Here is a 16,556-nt window from a genome sequence, read left to right on the forward strand (position 1 = left end):
GCATACATCCATCATAGCCCTCATTATCCTGCATTATGATTACTGGTTCACTTATCTCTCTGCCTCACTTGATAAGTTCCGTGAGGACAAAGACTATATTTTTTCATTTCTCTGTCTTCACTACTGGCACTTTATTAGACACTAAGTTAATTAGAAAATGAATAAATGAACAAAGGAATCAGTAAATGAAAGATGCACTCCCAGTGTAGCAAACAAAAAATACAGATAATGAAGAGAAGGATAAATAGATAGATGGTAGCCAGAAAGGAAGACAAATATACATACACCCAAGAAAGATCAATACTGTATGTTTGTGAATTGTATTGTTACAAATAATACATTATTTCTGGTTGTTTAATGTACTAAACATTATAAATGAATATTGTGCCACCACAAGGATGGCAGTCAAATGTCCAGGAAGCCACACAGGGAATGCAGAGAAGTAAAACAGCCGGAATAGACCCTGGGACAAATGGAATATTTCTGAGGCCATATTCAGCTAGGGGAAGACCATTTAATAACTCTGTATCAATGCAGCCTGTCTTTTGACCTGTTTTCTAGTACAGATAATAGATTTATATTGATTCATCTTGTTTATCCTCAATTTTTTGGCTATGGGACATATGTATATAGATTGCCCCAATTATAATTGACTTCATTTGTTTTGTGCCCAGAGCAAATTCAGATAAATCATTTATTATGATAATTTCATTTATTTAAATATCTGTATTAGATACTGTTCAGTTCTTGCATATAGTATAGCTCTATAAGTATGAGCAGTATTCTGAACAGAATTACCCAATTTGCCTTTGCTTTTTAAAAAATGTTATATGATTAAAATTGATTTTTTTCCTTTCCCATTAGCCTGAGGATTATAATTCTGTACTAATATTCACTTTAGCCATATTTTTTGTTCTCAGTATTAAAATTGGAGAAGTTCTAAACATATTTTTAGAGCAATAAAAAGAAAGATGTTATTTACAATTTCAAAATAATGAAAGACTATTTAAACTTTGCTCTAAAAACAATTTTTTTCTTTATTACTTAACTAGAGGCTCAGTGCACGACATTCATGCACTGGAGGGGGGTCCCTCAGCTCGGCCTGTGCCCTCTCGCAGTCCAGGACCCCTTGGGGAATGTCCACCTGCCGGTTGCAGTCGTACATTCCCTGAGGGGTCCTTAGCGTGCCATGGACGCGGGAAAGGTTCCCGCCACTGCTACTGCAGTCACCAGCCATGAGCCCGGCTTATGGCTGAGCGGTGCTCCCCCTGTGGGAGTGCACTGACCACCAGGGGGCAGCTCCTGCGTTGAGCATCTGCCCCCTGGTGGTCAGTGCATTTGGTCAATTTGCATATTAGGGTTTTATTATATAGGATATCCTATTTTGATATTTATTTGTAATATTGTAAATTATTTTTTTATTTTGCTTTGACAGTACAGTGTTTCAACTTCCTACTGTAAGCATAAATTCATTCCAGAATTTAAAAACCCTTTATTTCTTTAAGAATAAATATAGCTTTATTTCTTACCCTGCTCTGCCCTCTGGGCAGCAATGGGGACATCCACTTGACATGCAAGGGAGTGTCTAATAGACAATGCTGTTTCCTAAGACCTCTTGATCTTATGTCCACTGTCCCCAAAGTATACGGCCGAGTTCCTTCCTGCTGTAATTTCAGTGCATTGTTTCCTAGGCATATTTTGGTGGTGAAGCTCGCTGTGATGCTGAGGCTGGACAAGGGGATGACTATGATCCCAGAGAGCTCATTTGTGGTGCTTGTTCTGATGTGTCCCGAGCTCAGGTGGGTAGACCATTTTATTAGAAATGACAATTTAGAAACATTAAACCTCTAATTTTTTTAAAATAATAATATAACCAGTATTGTAGAAATGGCATAGCAGGTTTTCCCACCAACGTTTTCTGGTGTTTGTACAGCAATGTATAATTTTCCCACTTATTCATATATATTATCTATTTTGGATGGGATTTGCATTTTATACTTTTGTCTCCCATAAAATAATTACCAGATTTCACACTTCTAGATTTTCTCCTCTTCAATGAAATCTTCATAGTACATCTATGAGATTGATAGGTAAATGAAATATTAATTTTTTAACTTGGCTGACCAGGAAACATTCACAAGGAAATTAAGAGGCTAGCTTATAAATCAAATTAGTTATGATGGAGCTGGGATTAGAACTTGAAGCTTGTCCAGATCTTTTGGGCAAAGCCACACATTTATTCATTATTTTTTTAATGTGGTATCATCAATTTTTCAATCAGTTTTTAGAGTTGTGTATACTCTCAAAATATGAATCTCTGAGTTATATATATTACTACCTTAAGTATAATGAAATAGGTTCACTATAATCTTTGTCTGTTTTCTTTTGCTATAGATGTGTCCGAAACATGGCACAGACTTTTTGGAATATAAGTGTCGCTACTGCTGTTCAGTGGCTGTCTTTTTCTGTTTTGGAACAACACATTTTTGTAATGCTTGTCATGATGATTTTCAAAGGATGACTAGCATTCCTAAGGAAGAACTACCACACTGTCCTGCAGGTATGCTTTTAGTTTTTTAAATATGATTATGGTATCCAGTTTTATTAATGACTAAAGGCCCGGTGCACGAAAATTCATGCGCTGGAGGAGGGTTCCCTCTCCTCCAGTGATTGCACTGGAGGCGACCCGGCGATCAGGGGAAGGCAATGCCCCATCACACCTCTGCTGCTGCCACTGCCGGCAGCGCAAGCCTTGGCTGGCCCTGGTTACCTGAGCCTTGGGCGGCCCTGGGCAGCTGGGCAGCTGCCATCCGAGGCTCACCTGCGCCTCGGGCCAGCCCTAGGGGGCTGGGGGCCTGAGTGGACTGGGGGTCTCCGGGGCGGCAGGCACGCAGCAAGTGGCAGAAACCTAGTTGACACTATCCTGAAGAATCCAAGGGGTTCCTTGGCTCTATGAACTTCTGACCTTCTGAGTGAAGTAAAACGATCCTCATCACAAGTGAGGTTGGGAGCTATAGTGGAGCAGATTGCTTGGAGGATGAGAAGGAAGTCAACTAAAGATTAGTAAAAGGATTGCTGTTTGGCACGAAAGGGCCATGTGACGTTTGAAATTATAATGGGTAAAAGAACCATTTAAAGGGATTTTGTGATTTTTTTTTTTAAGAAGCCTGGAACAGGCACCATAAAATGGACAACTGATTTAATCTAGAATGACTGGGAACTGGCAGTAGTGAGTATCAGACAGCCAAGGGAATTAAAGAAGCTACTGAAAATACAGGGAAAATGATTATCTGTGCAGATCAGGCTGAGAAAAGTCAATATGAAACTAAAAAGAGACTGAAAGTTTGGAAGAGGTCAGGAGGCTGGTGCTCACTGTGAGGTGGAATAAGAGGCTTAATGTAGTGGGAGAAGTGGAAGAAGAGGTAAATGTGACCATAGAAGAGAATTTTGCATGAGATGTATCTGAAATTAGGGAAAATGCATACAGAACTACGTACACCACAATAGACAATGTTGTTAAATCTGGGAAACACACACTTTCATCCATTGCTTATCAGAGTGCAAATGGTAGACCCTGAGGTGCCTCTCAAAATTTCAAATTCATCTACCCTTCACCAATCCCACTTCTGGGGGACATACCTACATATGTGAAGAAAAGAAACAAGGAAAAATGTGCAAGGTTATGCACTGCAGCATTGCTTGTAATGATAAAAATTCATAAATGATACAAGTATCCACTAGGGGGGGTGATTAAACACTAATATGCACCATTAAAAAAAGACTGAGGATGGAGTTTCTATGTACTGATATGGAAAGATCTATAGAAGAAAGTATTAAATGAAAAATTAAATTTTAAAAAGTATATATAGTATGCTGCCTTTGTAAGAAAGGAAAAATTTAGATATATATATATATGTTTATATTTGCATAAAAACACTGGAAAGCTATACAAAAAATTAATAAGATTGGTTAATACTGGGGAAAACAGGGAAGATGGGAGAGAAATCGGGGAAGAGGTGACTTCTTACTGATTTTTAAACCATGAGAGATAAAGATGATAAGGTAAAGAGGGTTTTTAAAGTAAGGCTACTTTTTGCTACTTGCTCATGTCTAATAAAAATTGTTACACTGTTCCACCTCTAAAAACCTTTTGAAAAAATAGAAGTGGTGGACTTTAAAAGAAGCAAGATCAGAATAATGTGAGGCTAGAGTGTTTAGGATAATAGCCAGAATAGAGACATGAGCCATCATTAGTAGGACGGAGGTCTGGAAGTGAAGGGAGTGAAAGGGGGCAGGCAGTGTTCTCTCTCATTTGAGCTTGAAAGGAAGAGGGTTATTGAATGAAAGTTGTACGTTAGTGGTCTGGAAATAAAGGAACCAGAAAAGTCAATCTTGCTTCTTGCCCTTATGACATGCTAGAACTGGGGAGATAAAGAATTTTTAAAATACTAAAAACAAAAAGGAAGTTTGTTAGTCTTGAAACAGGTGTTGCAGAGAACACAGTGGCAGGTAGTCACTGAGAGAAGGAGGATGGGCCAGGCAAAGGCAAAGCCTCCAGTCAAACATGCACGTGATCATCCAGTCAGCCAAGAAAAAGGACTTTGCCCTATAAACAATTGTGAATCACAGGAATGAGGCAGGAGAGGTGGTAGAAGGAAGAAACTGACATTGATCCTGGGCATTTTCACATGTATTTTCTCGCCTAATTTTTACAGCCTACCAGGTAGATAGTATTATCCCCCACATTCACAAATGGAAAATCAAGGCCTAGAGAGGTTAAATACCTGGCCTAAGATCATACACTTAGATTAAGGTATGCTTTTCCTGTCTCTCATATTCCGCTCACTCATCCATTCATTTAGAGAACTGTAGATAATTAAAGGAGAACTGACAGTGAAATTAGGGGAAATGGTTGTGCAGTTTACTTAGAAAGACAGAAGGATCAATTCTCTAACCACTGTCAACCATTAATTTTAATTAATATGTAGATGAAAACAAGAGTCTGTTTAAGAAGTTAAATAACCCCTCTGTCCATTCCTTTCTAAACTATTTACTGATAACCTTCTTTGGTTCCAGGATACTTGTGCACATGAGCAAAACAAGTCTTTTAAATAATAGAAAAATAGGGGGTTTTTTTGTCCATTTTTAAGCCTACTTTATTTGATTACCTACAAATGTATCTTTCCCAAAGTGTTGCTTCCATATTATCATTCATATTTTAGGCTGATTAATTTTTATTTGCCTATAATCTCCCTCCCATATACTTTTCAAAAGAACACTGATAATGTCTTCCCATTTTACCAATGTATGCCTTTTTTTCAGAGAAAATGGAAGGGTAGCATGACTTATTTACACTAAAATTTGTTTTTACCTGAAAAATATCCTATATAATAAACTCTAATATCCTATATAATAAAACCCTAATATGCAAATCGACTGAACGGCAGAATGACCAGTGAAACGACCAGTCACTATGATGCATATTGACCACCAAGGGGCAGACACTCAATTGAGTGTTGAGTATCTGCCCCCAACAGGGAGGCGACCAGTGGCAGTGTTGGATCGGGGGGGGGGAGGGGCGGGGGAACGGGGCCGGCCAGCAGACAGCGCCAGGCCGCCAGCCAAGGTGGGTCCAGCAGGGGCCCCCCCAATCACCCTGCCCACCAGTTGCCCCACAGGTGGCCCTGATCACCAGCCAGGCCTAGGGACCCTACCTTATATATTGGGAACAGTCTCTTAGATTTAAAAATTAAAACCTGGCAAGGCTACTCTAACCCTGAAAAAAACAGGATGATGCAGCGATGACCTGCATAGACTGGCTTGCACATTTTGAGGTCAGCCCTGACTCTGATACTTATAACTATGTGACAAAGCCAATTGCTTAACTTCTCTCTGCTTCAGTTTTTCCACCCATAAGATGGGGAAAATGGTACTACTGCCTCAGAAGGATCATGTTATGTACTACTTTTTATAACCAGGGCAAAAAAATGTAGCTGCCCATACAACAACAAGATGCCTTTCACCTGTATGAAAAGTACTAGTATGGTCACTGGTGCATGCAGCGTCCCGGATTGTGAGAGGGATGTCCGACTGCCGGTTTAGGCCCGACATCCCCCAAGGGGTCCCGGATTGCAAGAGGATGCAGGCCAGGCTGAGGGGACGCCCCCCCCCAACTCCCGTGCACAGATTTCGTGTACCGGGCCTCTAGTTTTATATAAAAATCTGTATTTTCTCATCCAGAATAATTTCCTGCTAGACTAAATTGAGGAATTTTTGTGACCATTTTTGTTCATTGCTCTGCTTTAAAATGATGAACCAAATTCATCATTAGTGTTTATCTCTAGTCAGGATGCTGTGGTTAAGGGACCATGTCCCTTCTTTGACATATGTATCTGGTATGTTGAGTTTTTTATGGGGAACATTTTTACTTTGTGGTTAGAAAACAAATAATTTTGTTATTTTATATTTGCATAATCATTGTCATATTTCTCTGAATAACTTAGCAGTGACTTATATTTATATTAGGTTTATGTGAATATATTTTAATTATATTCTTTTGCCTCCTTCAAAACTTATACAGGTCCCAAAGGCAAACAATTAGAAGGAACTGAATGTCCACTCCATGTTGTTCATCCACCTACTGGGGAAGAATTTGCTCTGGGTTGTGGAGTGTGCAGAAATGCTCACACTTTTTAAAATACTCAGATTCCTTTGTCTGTGGATAGAAAAGTTGCCTTCATCCCCCAAGCAGATGTGGTGAAGTTTAAACTGCTCAGGATAAGGACGGGACCATTTTTACATCCATGAAAATGAACCATTCACACACAGTGCAAGAAGGATGCCAAATACCATGTACATAATTCTTGCTATGGAAAATTTCCCCATTAGTTTGATTTCTTTTCTTTTGAGCCAAGACATCAAACTTGTGAGGTGTTTGCATGTGGCCATTACCGTCATTGGCCTGTGAAGCATTGGACATTTATAGATAATCGATACAGAAAGAATCTCCATGCTCAAGGACTAAGAATGATGTTGGCTTCCAAGCAAAAAAGAAAAATAATCATTGTTTATTGTATACTGCCTTTTTGTAATCCTGTACAATTGCATCACGGGTGGGGATAAAAAGAAGAATATTCTGGTTTATTTCCTAGACTGTTATTTAAATAAAAATTGTGTTAGGATGGCATATAAATGTAATAAGTATCACAGTGTAAATAAAGATATCAATGTTTGTCCTCTATAATAATTACTAAATTACAAATGCAGTTTCATTTAAACTTCTAGGTTAAGTTTGAGCCTGAAATTTTAATGAAGTGCAATACTGAGTGTGCCTCATTATCTTGCAGCTGTAAACATATTGGAATGTACATGTCAATAAACCACTGTACATTTTTATACAGTGATAAAGCATAAAGATTGTGTAAACTATTGCTTGAAAAACAAAATTTAAATATCTTTAAGGTCTAAAACTCCATCCAATTTTCCTTGGAAAAAAAGTTATTAACACAGCACAATCATAGCGTGTATAACTATTGCGGAAAATAAGAGTAGTAATGAAGTACAATGTTGGATCTTAATTGAACACTGGGTAGAAGATATATGTGTTTAGGAAATTGACCCTCTACCTTATTAATCAGTACCTTTTAGAACTTTCGAAAGAGTAATCAACAAAAGGTCCCGTGTCTAAATAAGATGCATCTGAACCATCACTATAAAAGAAATAATGCTTTTTAAAAAATACATATTTCAAGAGAAGATTATACAAACATTTTTCCTTTGTAGTGTATAACAGTGCCTTAACGTTGCAAGCAATTTCTAATTGCCCAAAGTGTGTGAAAGCAAGAGTAATTTGTTGTCACTTAGAGCACTATGGTGGTCCCAAGCCAAGCTGAAAGCATTGCGGGCAGAACTCGTTCAAGTCCAGCCTCTAGATTACTTTGGGTTAATATTTTGTGGAAAAAAAACCCTGATACCTGAAGCTGAAAAGGGTCCTAAAGGTATTCACATGTTTATATTCTCTCACATTTTTGTTTTTTTTTCATCTTTTTTTCAATTACAGTTGGCATACAATATTATAGTTTCAAGTGTACACCTCAGTGATTAGACATTATAAAACTTACTAAGTGATCATCCTGAAAAATCTCATACCCATCTGACTCCATACATAGTTATTAGAATATTATTGACTATATTCCCTATGCTGTACTTTAGACCCCCCATGACTACATTATAACTATTAATTTGTACTTTTAAATCTCTTCACTTTTTTCACTCCTCCCCCTCCCATCTGGCATCCATCAAAATGTTCTCTGTATCTATGAGTCTGTTTTTATTCTGTTTGTTTATTTTGATTTTTAGATCAATTGTTGATAGATATGTATTTATTGCCATTTTATTCATATTTTTATTTTTTTTCTTCCTCTTAAAACCCTTTAACAGTTCAAGTAATACTGGTTTGGTGGTGATGAACTCCTTTAGTTCTTTGTCTGAGAAGCTCTTTATCTGATCTTCAATTCTAAATGATAGCTTTGCTGGGTAGAGTAATCTTGGTTGTAGGTCCTTGCTTTTCATCACTTTGCATCTTTCTTGCCATTCCCTTGTGGCCTGCAAAGTTTCTGTTGACAAATCAGCTGACAGTACCTACAAGGTGACTTCTTGTAGGTAAATAACTGATTTTCTCTTGCTGCTTTTAAGATTCTCTTTTTGTCTTTAACCTTTGGCATTTTAATTATGATGTGTCTTGGTGTGGTCTTTTTTGGGTTCATCTTGTTTGAGACTCTGTGCTTCCTGGACTTGTAATTCTTTCTTTCACCAGGTAAAGGAAGTTTTCTATTTTTTTTTTCAAATAGGTTCTCAATTTCTTGCTCCCTCTCTTCTTCCCCATGATGCAAATGTTGGTATGTTTGAAGTTGGCCCAGAGGCTCCTTACACTACATTTTTTAAATTTTTTTAAAATATATTTTATTGATTTTTCACAGAGAGGAAGGGAGAGATAGAGAGTTAGAAACATCGATGAGAGAGAAACATCGATCAGCTGCCTCCTGCACATCCCCCACTGGTGACGTGTCCGCAACCCAGGTATATGCCCTTGACCGGAATCGAACCTGGGACCCCTCAGTCCGCAGGCCGACGCTCTATCCACTGAGCCAAATCGGTTCCGGCTACATTTTTTAAATTCTTTTTGCTATTTTGATTGGGTGTTTTTTGCTTCCTTATATTCCATATCAATGGTTTGATTCTCGGCTTCACCTACTCTACTGTTGATTCACTGTAAGTTATTCTCTATTTCAGTTAGGGTACTCTTCATTTCTGACTAGTCCTTTTCATGTTGTTTATGTTCTCAGTAAGTTCCTTGAGCATCCTTACAACCATTGTTTTGAACTCTGTATCTGATAGATTTCCTGCTTCCATTCCATTTCATTTAGTTCTTTTTCTGGAGATTTCTCCTGTTCTTTCATTTGTGACCTATTTGTCTCTGCATTTTGGCTGCTTCCCTGTGTTAGTTTCTATGTACTAGGTAGATTTGCTGTGTCTCCTGGAATTGGTAGTGGCCTTGTGGTAGTAGGTGTCCTGTAGGGCCCAGTGACTCAGCCTCCCCAGTCACTTGAGCTGGGCATTCCAGGTGCACCCCTGTGTGAACTGTCCTATTATAGTTGAGCCTTGATTGATGTTGGCATCACTGGGAAGGATTGACCCCCAGGCCAATCAGTTGCTAGGATCTGCTGTGACCACAGCTGAAGAGCTGCTGTGCAGAAGCCAACCTATGGAACAGAACTTGCTTCAGTGGGGCTTTGGTGCTCACCAAGTCCACCCCTTGAGTGTGTCATGGTGGAAGTGGTGGGGTTTAATTCAGTGTGGTCAAAGTTGACCACCAGGTGCACTAATTTTGGGGTTTCCTGGAAGGTGCAAAGTCAGTCACTACCTGTGCCCTGCCTGGGGCCACCCAAATACAAAGCATTCTGCAGATGGCCATTTGTGTTGGGCTTGGAGAGGCCAAGCTGTGAACCAATGTGCGGAGTCTGGGGCCACTCGTGGAGAGGTACAGGGCATGCTGAGGCCAGCTGCTGCTTGTTTAAGAGATTTTAGGAAAGGCCAAAATAGGCAAAAAAGGCCAGTTGTATGTAAAACCCACTGGAAATGGCTTGGATGAGTCTGCAAGTAGGGAGGGGTGGGAACTCTGGGAATCACAAGGTTGGGAGGAAAAGTGTGAACCAGATTGATGGAGATTCAGATATGGTGCCCACCTGCTGTCTCTGTGGCTGGGAGCATTCAGCAAAGGAACACTGGCCTCTGCCAGTACTTCCTCAGGGAAAAGTTGCCTCTACAGCTCTCACCCTGACTCCAGACAAGTTAGTTCTTCCCCGAGTGCCCCAGGTTCCTTTCAAGCTGCTGCCCCAATGCTGGAGTTCAGAGGAGTGAGTCCGAGTAAGTCCAGGTATGGGCCTTTTAAGAGGAACTGCCTGGGATTCCCGCAGCCTGTGTGTCACTCAGCCACAATCCCCGCTGGTTTTCACAGCCTAAAGTTTTGGGGACTTCTCCTTCTGACAATGGAACCCTAGGCTGGGAGACCTGGTGTGGGGTAGGGACCCCTCGTTCCTCAGGGAAACCTCCACAGCCAAGGTATCCCTCCACATTTTAAACTGCCACACATGAGTGTGGGACCAACCAGTTCCCCTCCTACCAGTCTCGATGTGCTGCTGCTTTCATTCCCTACTTGTAGGACTTCTGTTCAGCTAAATTTAAGGTGGTTCATTTCACTAATGACATAGGTAGCTTAGAAAAAAAAATACTAGACTCTAAAAGATAAATACTGGAGGGAATTACAGTGAAAAGAAATTATGACAGAAAAGAGAAGCCAAGATTCGCGATGAGTGTCCAGTAAAGAACCACACAGTCTTACATCATTGCTGGGGAACAGGCCATCAACTTCACAATAAGTTTCTTAGCTAACAAAGCAAGACAAGAAACTTGTTCAATTACAAATTACAATGTCAATTTCCTAAAAAAATTAAATGCAGATATTTGAGCCTAGTCTTGAAGGAAGTTTTGACAAGCAAAAGTGGGAAAGAGTATTCATTCCAGGAAGAAAGTGTGGTGAGAACCAAGGCATGATGTGTTCCTCAGAAGTGTAAGGAAGCTGTTTCGCTTCATTAAATCACTTAACAAATATTGGAGTACCTGTTCTATACCCACACTCAGCAGTACAGGCTCATAAGAGTGGTAACTACATTCCCGGTTGCTTAGTAACCATGACTTACACATAGAAGGCGAGTGTATGAGTTAGTGAGTAAATAAAATGTGTGCAGCACTGTTGCTGGGGGTGTGACATTCACAGAACACAAATACAGAAACAAATAATACAAAGTTATTAAGAACTATAACCAAGGTTTTCTAATAGAGATCATTGTTTAGGGCTGACTGTGGCCAAGCACTGTGCTGATGCATGGGTGTGACAGGCAGAATAACAGGCCCCAATTACACCCATGTCCTAATCCCCAGGATATATAAATGTGTTGTCTTACATGTCAAAAGGGACTTTGCAGATATTATTAAGGGTACAGACCTAGAGATGGGGAAACTTTCTTGGATTAACACAATGTAATCACAAGGATCCTAATACGGGAAAGAGTAGGCAAAGTCAGACATTGCCTTGATTTTAGCCCATTTCAGACTTTAGACCTCCAAAACTGTACAATGATATATTTGGGCTAAGCCACTGATTCTGTAGTCATTTGTTACAGTAGACACTTCTCCATTATTTTCCTTTTGCAGAGGAGGCAACTGAATCTCACAGAGGTTAAATTACTAGCCCAAGGTATTGCAAAAAAAGTTTTTAATATCTCAATAATTTAAAAACTGCTTACATATTGAAATATTTTAGATATACTAGGTATATCCTATCTAATAACAGACAAACATGGTAATTGACCGTACCTTCGCTACGCCTCCCATTGGCTAATCAGCGAGATATGCAAATTAACCGCCAACAAAGATGGCGGTTAATTTGCATACGTAGGCGTGAAGTGGCGGAGCGAAGACTGAAGGCGGCTCTGGCTGGAGCAGCGAAGGCTTGAAGGCGGCTCCAGCTGGAGCGAAGGCCTGGGTCCCGGGTGCCGGAGGAAAACCGGTGCCGGCAGCCAGGGTAAGGGAAGGCCTATTGCCCAAATCTTTTCGTGCAACAGGCCTCTAGTATTTAAATAAAATTACTACTAAAATTAATTTCACCTGTTCCTTTTTACTTTTTAAAAAAATGTGGCTTCTAGAATATTTTAAATTACACATGTGGCTTGCATATATTTCTAATGTACACTACTGGCCTAGAATCTCTTTCTCAATAGTTTGAATTTTATCATCAATCTTTGGATTTTTTTGAGCAAAAGACATGTGGTTTAGGAATATCATTCAGGAAGCGGGTCAGGAGATCACTGAAAAACACTGCCCCTGGAGACCCGTTGGAAAGTTCCAACTGATCTCGGGAAGAGTTGATGAAGGTTCTTGTCAGAGTCTCAAAGCATACTTCTTTCCTTTGAGGAACTTACAGTGTAATCTTAGATAGTGTTAAAATTCAAAGACATGGCTTAAATGGAGATGGTTTAGTTAGGCTAATTCTCCAGAGAGGGGGGTATATGTTGGAGAAACTAAGGGGAGATTTGGGGTTGTTGAAGCAAAATGCCCAGGAGAAGTGAGTGTCCTCACTCATCATGCAGTTAGAGCAACAACAGCAGCAATGTAGCTAGCATTAACTGTGCCGAGCTAGCACAGCCAAGGGTTCAGTGAGCCTGAGGGGGGGTGGCGAAGGATGTAGAAAAGACAGACAGAAAGAATAATCTGGGTCTAGGTGGATCACCTGTGCCTGGCTGAGGCCACAGAGAGAGATCCAGACAGCAAGCTGACCCCTTATTTTATAGCCAGAGGTAAACAAGGTAGTGGTCACCATAGTTACAATGTTCTTGAGTTTCACTTGTTTTGGCAGGGCTTGCTGCATCTCCCACAGCCCATTAGCTACCCAGATAAGGTCTAGGGAGCATCATAAGGTCCAGCCTAATTATGCTAAGAGGACTGTGCCCTCTAAGCTGGGACTTGTTTGTGGCTTTGCCAACAGGTCAGTCCCAGGCTTAACCCTATAGCTGCTCCCTACAATTAACTACTAGTATGTGCCTGCGACTGCCCTATGTGATTAAGTTAACTCATTTACTTCTCGTGCCAACTTTTTGGTAGTTGTTGCTGTTATTTTACAGATGAGGAAACTGAAGCACAAAGAATTCAAGTGCAGGCAGAATCAGGATCAAAATCTAAGCTGCACATCTTCTCCCTCCAGATCTGGAGCAGCTTTGACTAAGCAGTGGAGACTTGTGGCTCTCAAATTTGCAAGATCCGGGAAGGGGATGAGGAGACAAGAGTTCCTCCTCAATACCAGATTGGAGGAACTGAGAGAAAAAGAAAGCTTCAGAAAAAGGAGATCTGGGGAGAGAGGAAAAGAGGTGGGAAAGAACACTCTATAAGGCCCTTTCCTTGTATGATTCAAAGGAATGATTAAAATTGAAAGCTCTGCTCCTCTTCAACTCAACTGCTCTTCAACCTGCCCATCAGGAAATAACTTCATGCACCTTTCCCACAGTAAGATCTGTGGTTCGTCTGTCAACTTAGAAGGCAGAAAATCCATCAAAAGCGGGTAGTTGTCATGCCCATTCTCCTGGGGCTCCATCTAGACTGGCCCAGCCCCAGTGACCAGCATCCCTAATGTTACAAGGCAGAATTAGCCGTGGTTAAAGGCAGCTATGGAGATGTCCAGCCCACCCCCACTCCCAGATGCAGGATGCAGTGAGACCAAATTCCACGACTGCCTTTCAGTTAGAAGGAAAACTCATTTGAAACCTAAGGAGGAGCCTCCCAGGTCAAGTGTGCACTGGTAAGGAGTTTTGGTTGCAAGCAAAAGAAAACAAATTCAAAATAACTTCAGCAAACAAGAAAAAAAAATGCAATCGCTGTGATTCCTCCAGTCAGTGGAAATAGAGTAGAATCAGGGCTGCTCTGAGTCCGCCCTCTTGTAGGTCCTTTCTGCATCTCTTTTGCTGTTGTTCTTTCTCATCACAGGACACCTTTTTCTGCTTTCCAGATGATGTGGTAGAAAATGACCACCTATAGCTCCTGGGTTACAAATTCAAGCACCCAAGGAAGGGATAAAGCTGACTTAAACGGTTTGCTTTTTATTATCACATGCATTGGCAATACTAAACAGGGTCAGTAATAAAATATTTTTTTAATATATTTTATTGATTTTTTTACAGAGAGGAAGGGAGAGGGATAGAGAGTTAGAAACATCGATGAGAGAGAAACATCGATCAGCTGCCTCCTGCACACCCCCTACTGGGGATGTGCCCGCAACCAAGATACATGCCCTTGACCAGAATTGAACCCAGGACCCTTCAGTCCACAGGCCGACGCTCTATCCACTGATCCAAACTGGCTAGGGCAGTAATAAAATATTTTTCCCTGCTGGACCAAACTATTCAGTAACTACCCTTCTCCCCCCCACCACAACTGATAAATGTAAATAAGTATTTACTGATTTAAAAAAATAAGTCCAAGTTTTTGTTTTGTTTTTTCAAAAAGATGAAATAACATTTTTAAATAATGAGTAAGCATTTGATAGGTTAAAGTGTGCCAAAATCCTTGTCTTCTTTAAAGATAGGATAGCTTATAATGAGGAATTAAAAAGGGACTATAGTTGGAGTTGAAAATTTTAATGTGGCATAATATAGGGCAGGGGTGGGCAACCCCTGGCACGCGTGCCAAACATGGCACGCCAGTAACTTTTGCTGGCACGCAAAACCCTCTCTTATAATCTTCCATTTACAATTTTTTTCTTAATATCGACTTTTTTATTTTTCAGATAAATTCAGTGTAGGTGCATCTTAGATAAATAAATTTTACATAACAAGTTATCTTAAAGACCATAGACATGGATTGACGAGAGAGGGGAAGAGCAATTTCTATGCCTCTGCCTTAACTCTCCCTGCCTTCCTAGATCCGACCAGTGTTTTGGTTTCATCCACATACGCTTGTGAATCTTTGTTCTCAGTGATGAATTTTGTTAAGTCTCATAATAGGAGTACCCTGACAGATTAAAGTAGTAGCTCGTGCATATCTCCGAAGGTCACGAAATATAAACCTGATGTAAAATCTCTGTCATCAGTGATGCAGCAGCAAAAGTCCCACTGATAATATCAAACGGAGTCATAAAGTTTTCTGTCGGACTATCAGTGTACATGTATACATTAAAAAATAAGTGTATTTTTCATCATCATATACTGTGTTTTTGTCGCTCAAATGAATTTTATTATTTCTTCAAGGTTCTTCAGATATGTACACCTTAAGAGATATCAAGTAGGCGTAACATGTTCTCAAAAAATTAGGGTTGTCACGCAGAAGAATTTTGAGTCAGAGATTTTGCTGGTTTTGGCACGCACTCACAAAAAGGTTGCCCACCCCTGATACAGGGTGTCTCCAAAAAATGTATACACACACTTTGAATAGTTATAAAGGCAGTGCTTATTAAAATAATTTTCATTTTCAAAATTGAGATATCAGCTGTTAAAGTATGTGTATACATTTTGGAGGGACACCCTGTATACTCCTTATGTTTGCTGATTTAATTTAATGTGTTTTGCTGATCATTTATAATGTTAACCTAGCTTTAAATAAATGGGCCTGCATTTGATTTTTTTTCTCCCTCTAATAATTATCATTGCCAGTCTTAAAACTTCCTATTATCCATCATCCAGTCACGGAGGGACCTAAAAAAATGTTGCAAAAACAGGGACAATCACATTTTTATGTTGCAGAGATTTTGTTCAGTTCCACTTGATGATCAGATCGTCAGGTTTCCCCCCCAAAAAAACCACTGGCACTGTCCCACAATGAATCTGAATGTAATTTTACACATGGCTTCCTAGCTCAGTTTTCCTGGGGAAGTGGAAGAGTGGAGGGCCCCCTGGGCATCACTGCCTTGTAGTATCCTACACATGGATCAAATGATTGAGAAGACATCTTTAGATGGAAAATACTCTCTTTATTTTTGAGGGAGGCAGGAAGGATGGTGCATGATTCAAGTTATGATTTTGCACCTAAGGACATTATAACTTTTTCAGAAATCCCAGTATCCCAAAATCCAAACAGTTAAAACAAGTAAGTAGCAGTGACAAAGATGCTTGGATTTACAAAAAAGCTTCAGCAGAGGTTTTTCTTTTAAATAACCATCTACTACTCCTTTACACTTTCCTTATTGGGTTGCACAAAGCTATTCACAAAGTTCAGGAGTCTATCCACCTTACAAAGTAGAGGCGGTGTTTTTAAAAGTAATAACTCCTTTTTAGGAAATACAAACATTTTAAATCTAAAGTTCATCTGTACTCCCTGCGTTAACACTGTCACCTGCTGGTATATTTCCTTGCTGTTTATAAAAACACCTTCTGTACACAGGTTTGCACACGTTCAGAGCCTGTATTACCTCCCGGGTCCGTGGCGCAGGCGTGTCCCGCCCGAAAAGCCCCGGC

General features: G+C 40.0%; 1 protein-coding gene across 1 annotated transcript in view; it reads left to right on the forward strand.

The window, feature by feature from the left end:
* MYCBP2 (MYC binding protein 2, E3 ubiquitin protein ligase) overlaps positions 1–7,414 on the forward strand; it is a 275,789-nt gene extending 268,375 nt beyond the window's left edge. The window contains exons 81-83 of the mRNA XM_023751731.1: positions 1,692–1,799; positions 2,395–2,560; positions 6,581–7,414. Coding sequence (XP_023607499.1) covers positions 1,692–1,799; positions 2,395–2,560; positions 6,581–6,696 — 390 coding nt within the window. The 3' untranslated portion in view covers positions 6,697–7,414. The remainder of the gene's footprint in view (positions 1–1,691; positions 1,800–2,394; positions 2,561–6,580) is intronic.
* Positions 7,415–16,556: the final 9,142 nt, after the last annotated feature.

This window comes from Myotis lucifugus, unplaced genomic scaffold, assembly GCF_000147115.1.
Source record: "Myotis lucifugus unplaced genomic scaffold, Myoluc2.0 scaffold_24, whole genome shotgun sequence".
NCBI lineage: Eukaryota > Metazoa > Chordata > Mammalia > Chiroptera > Vespertilionidae > Myotis > Myotis lucifugus.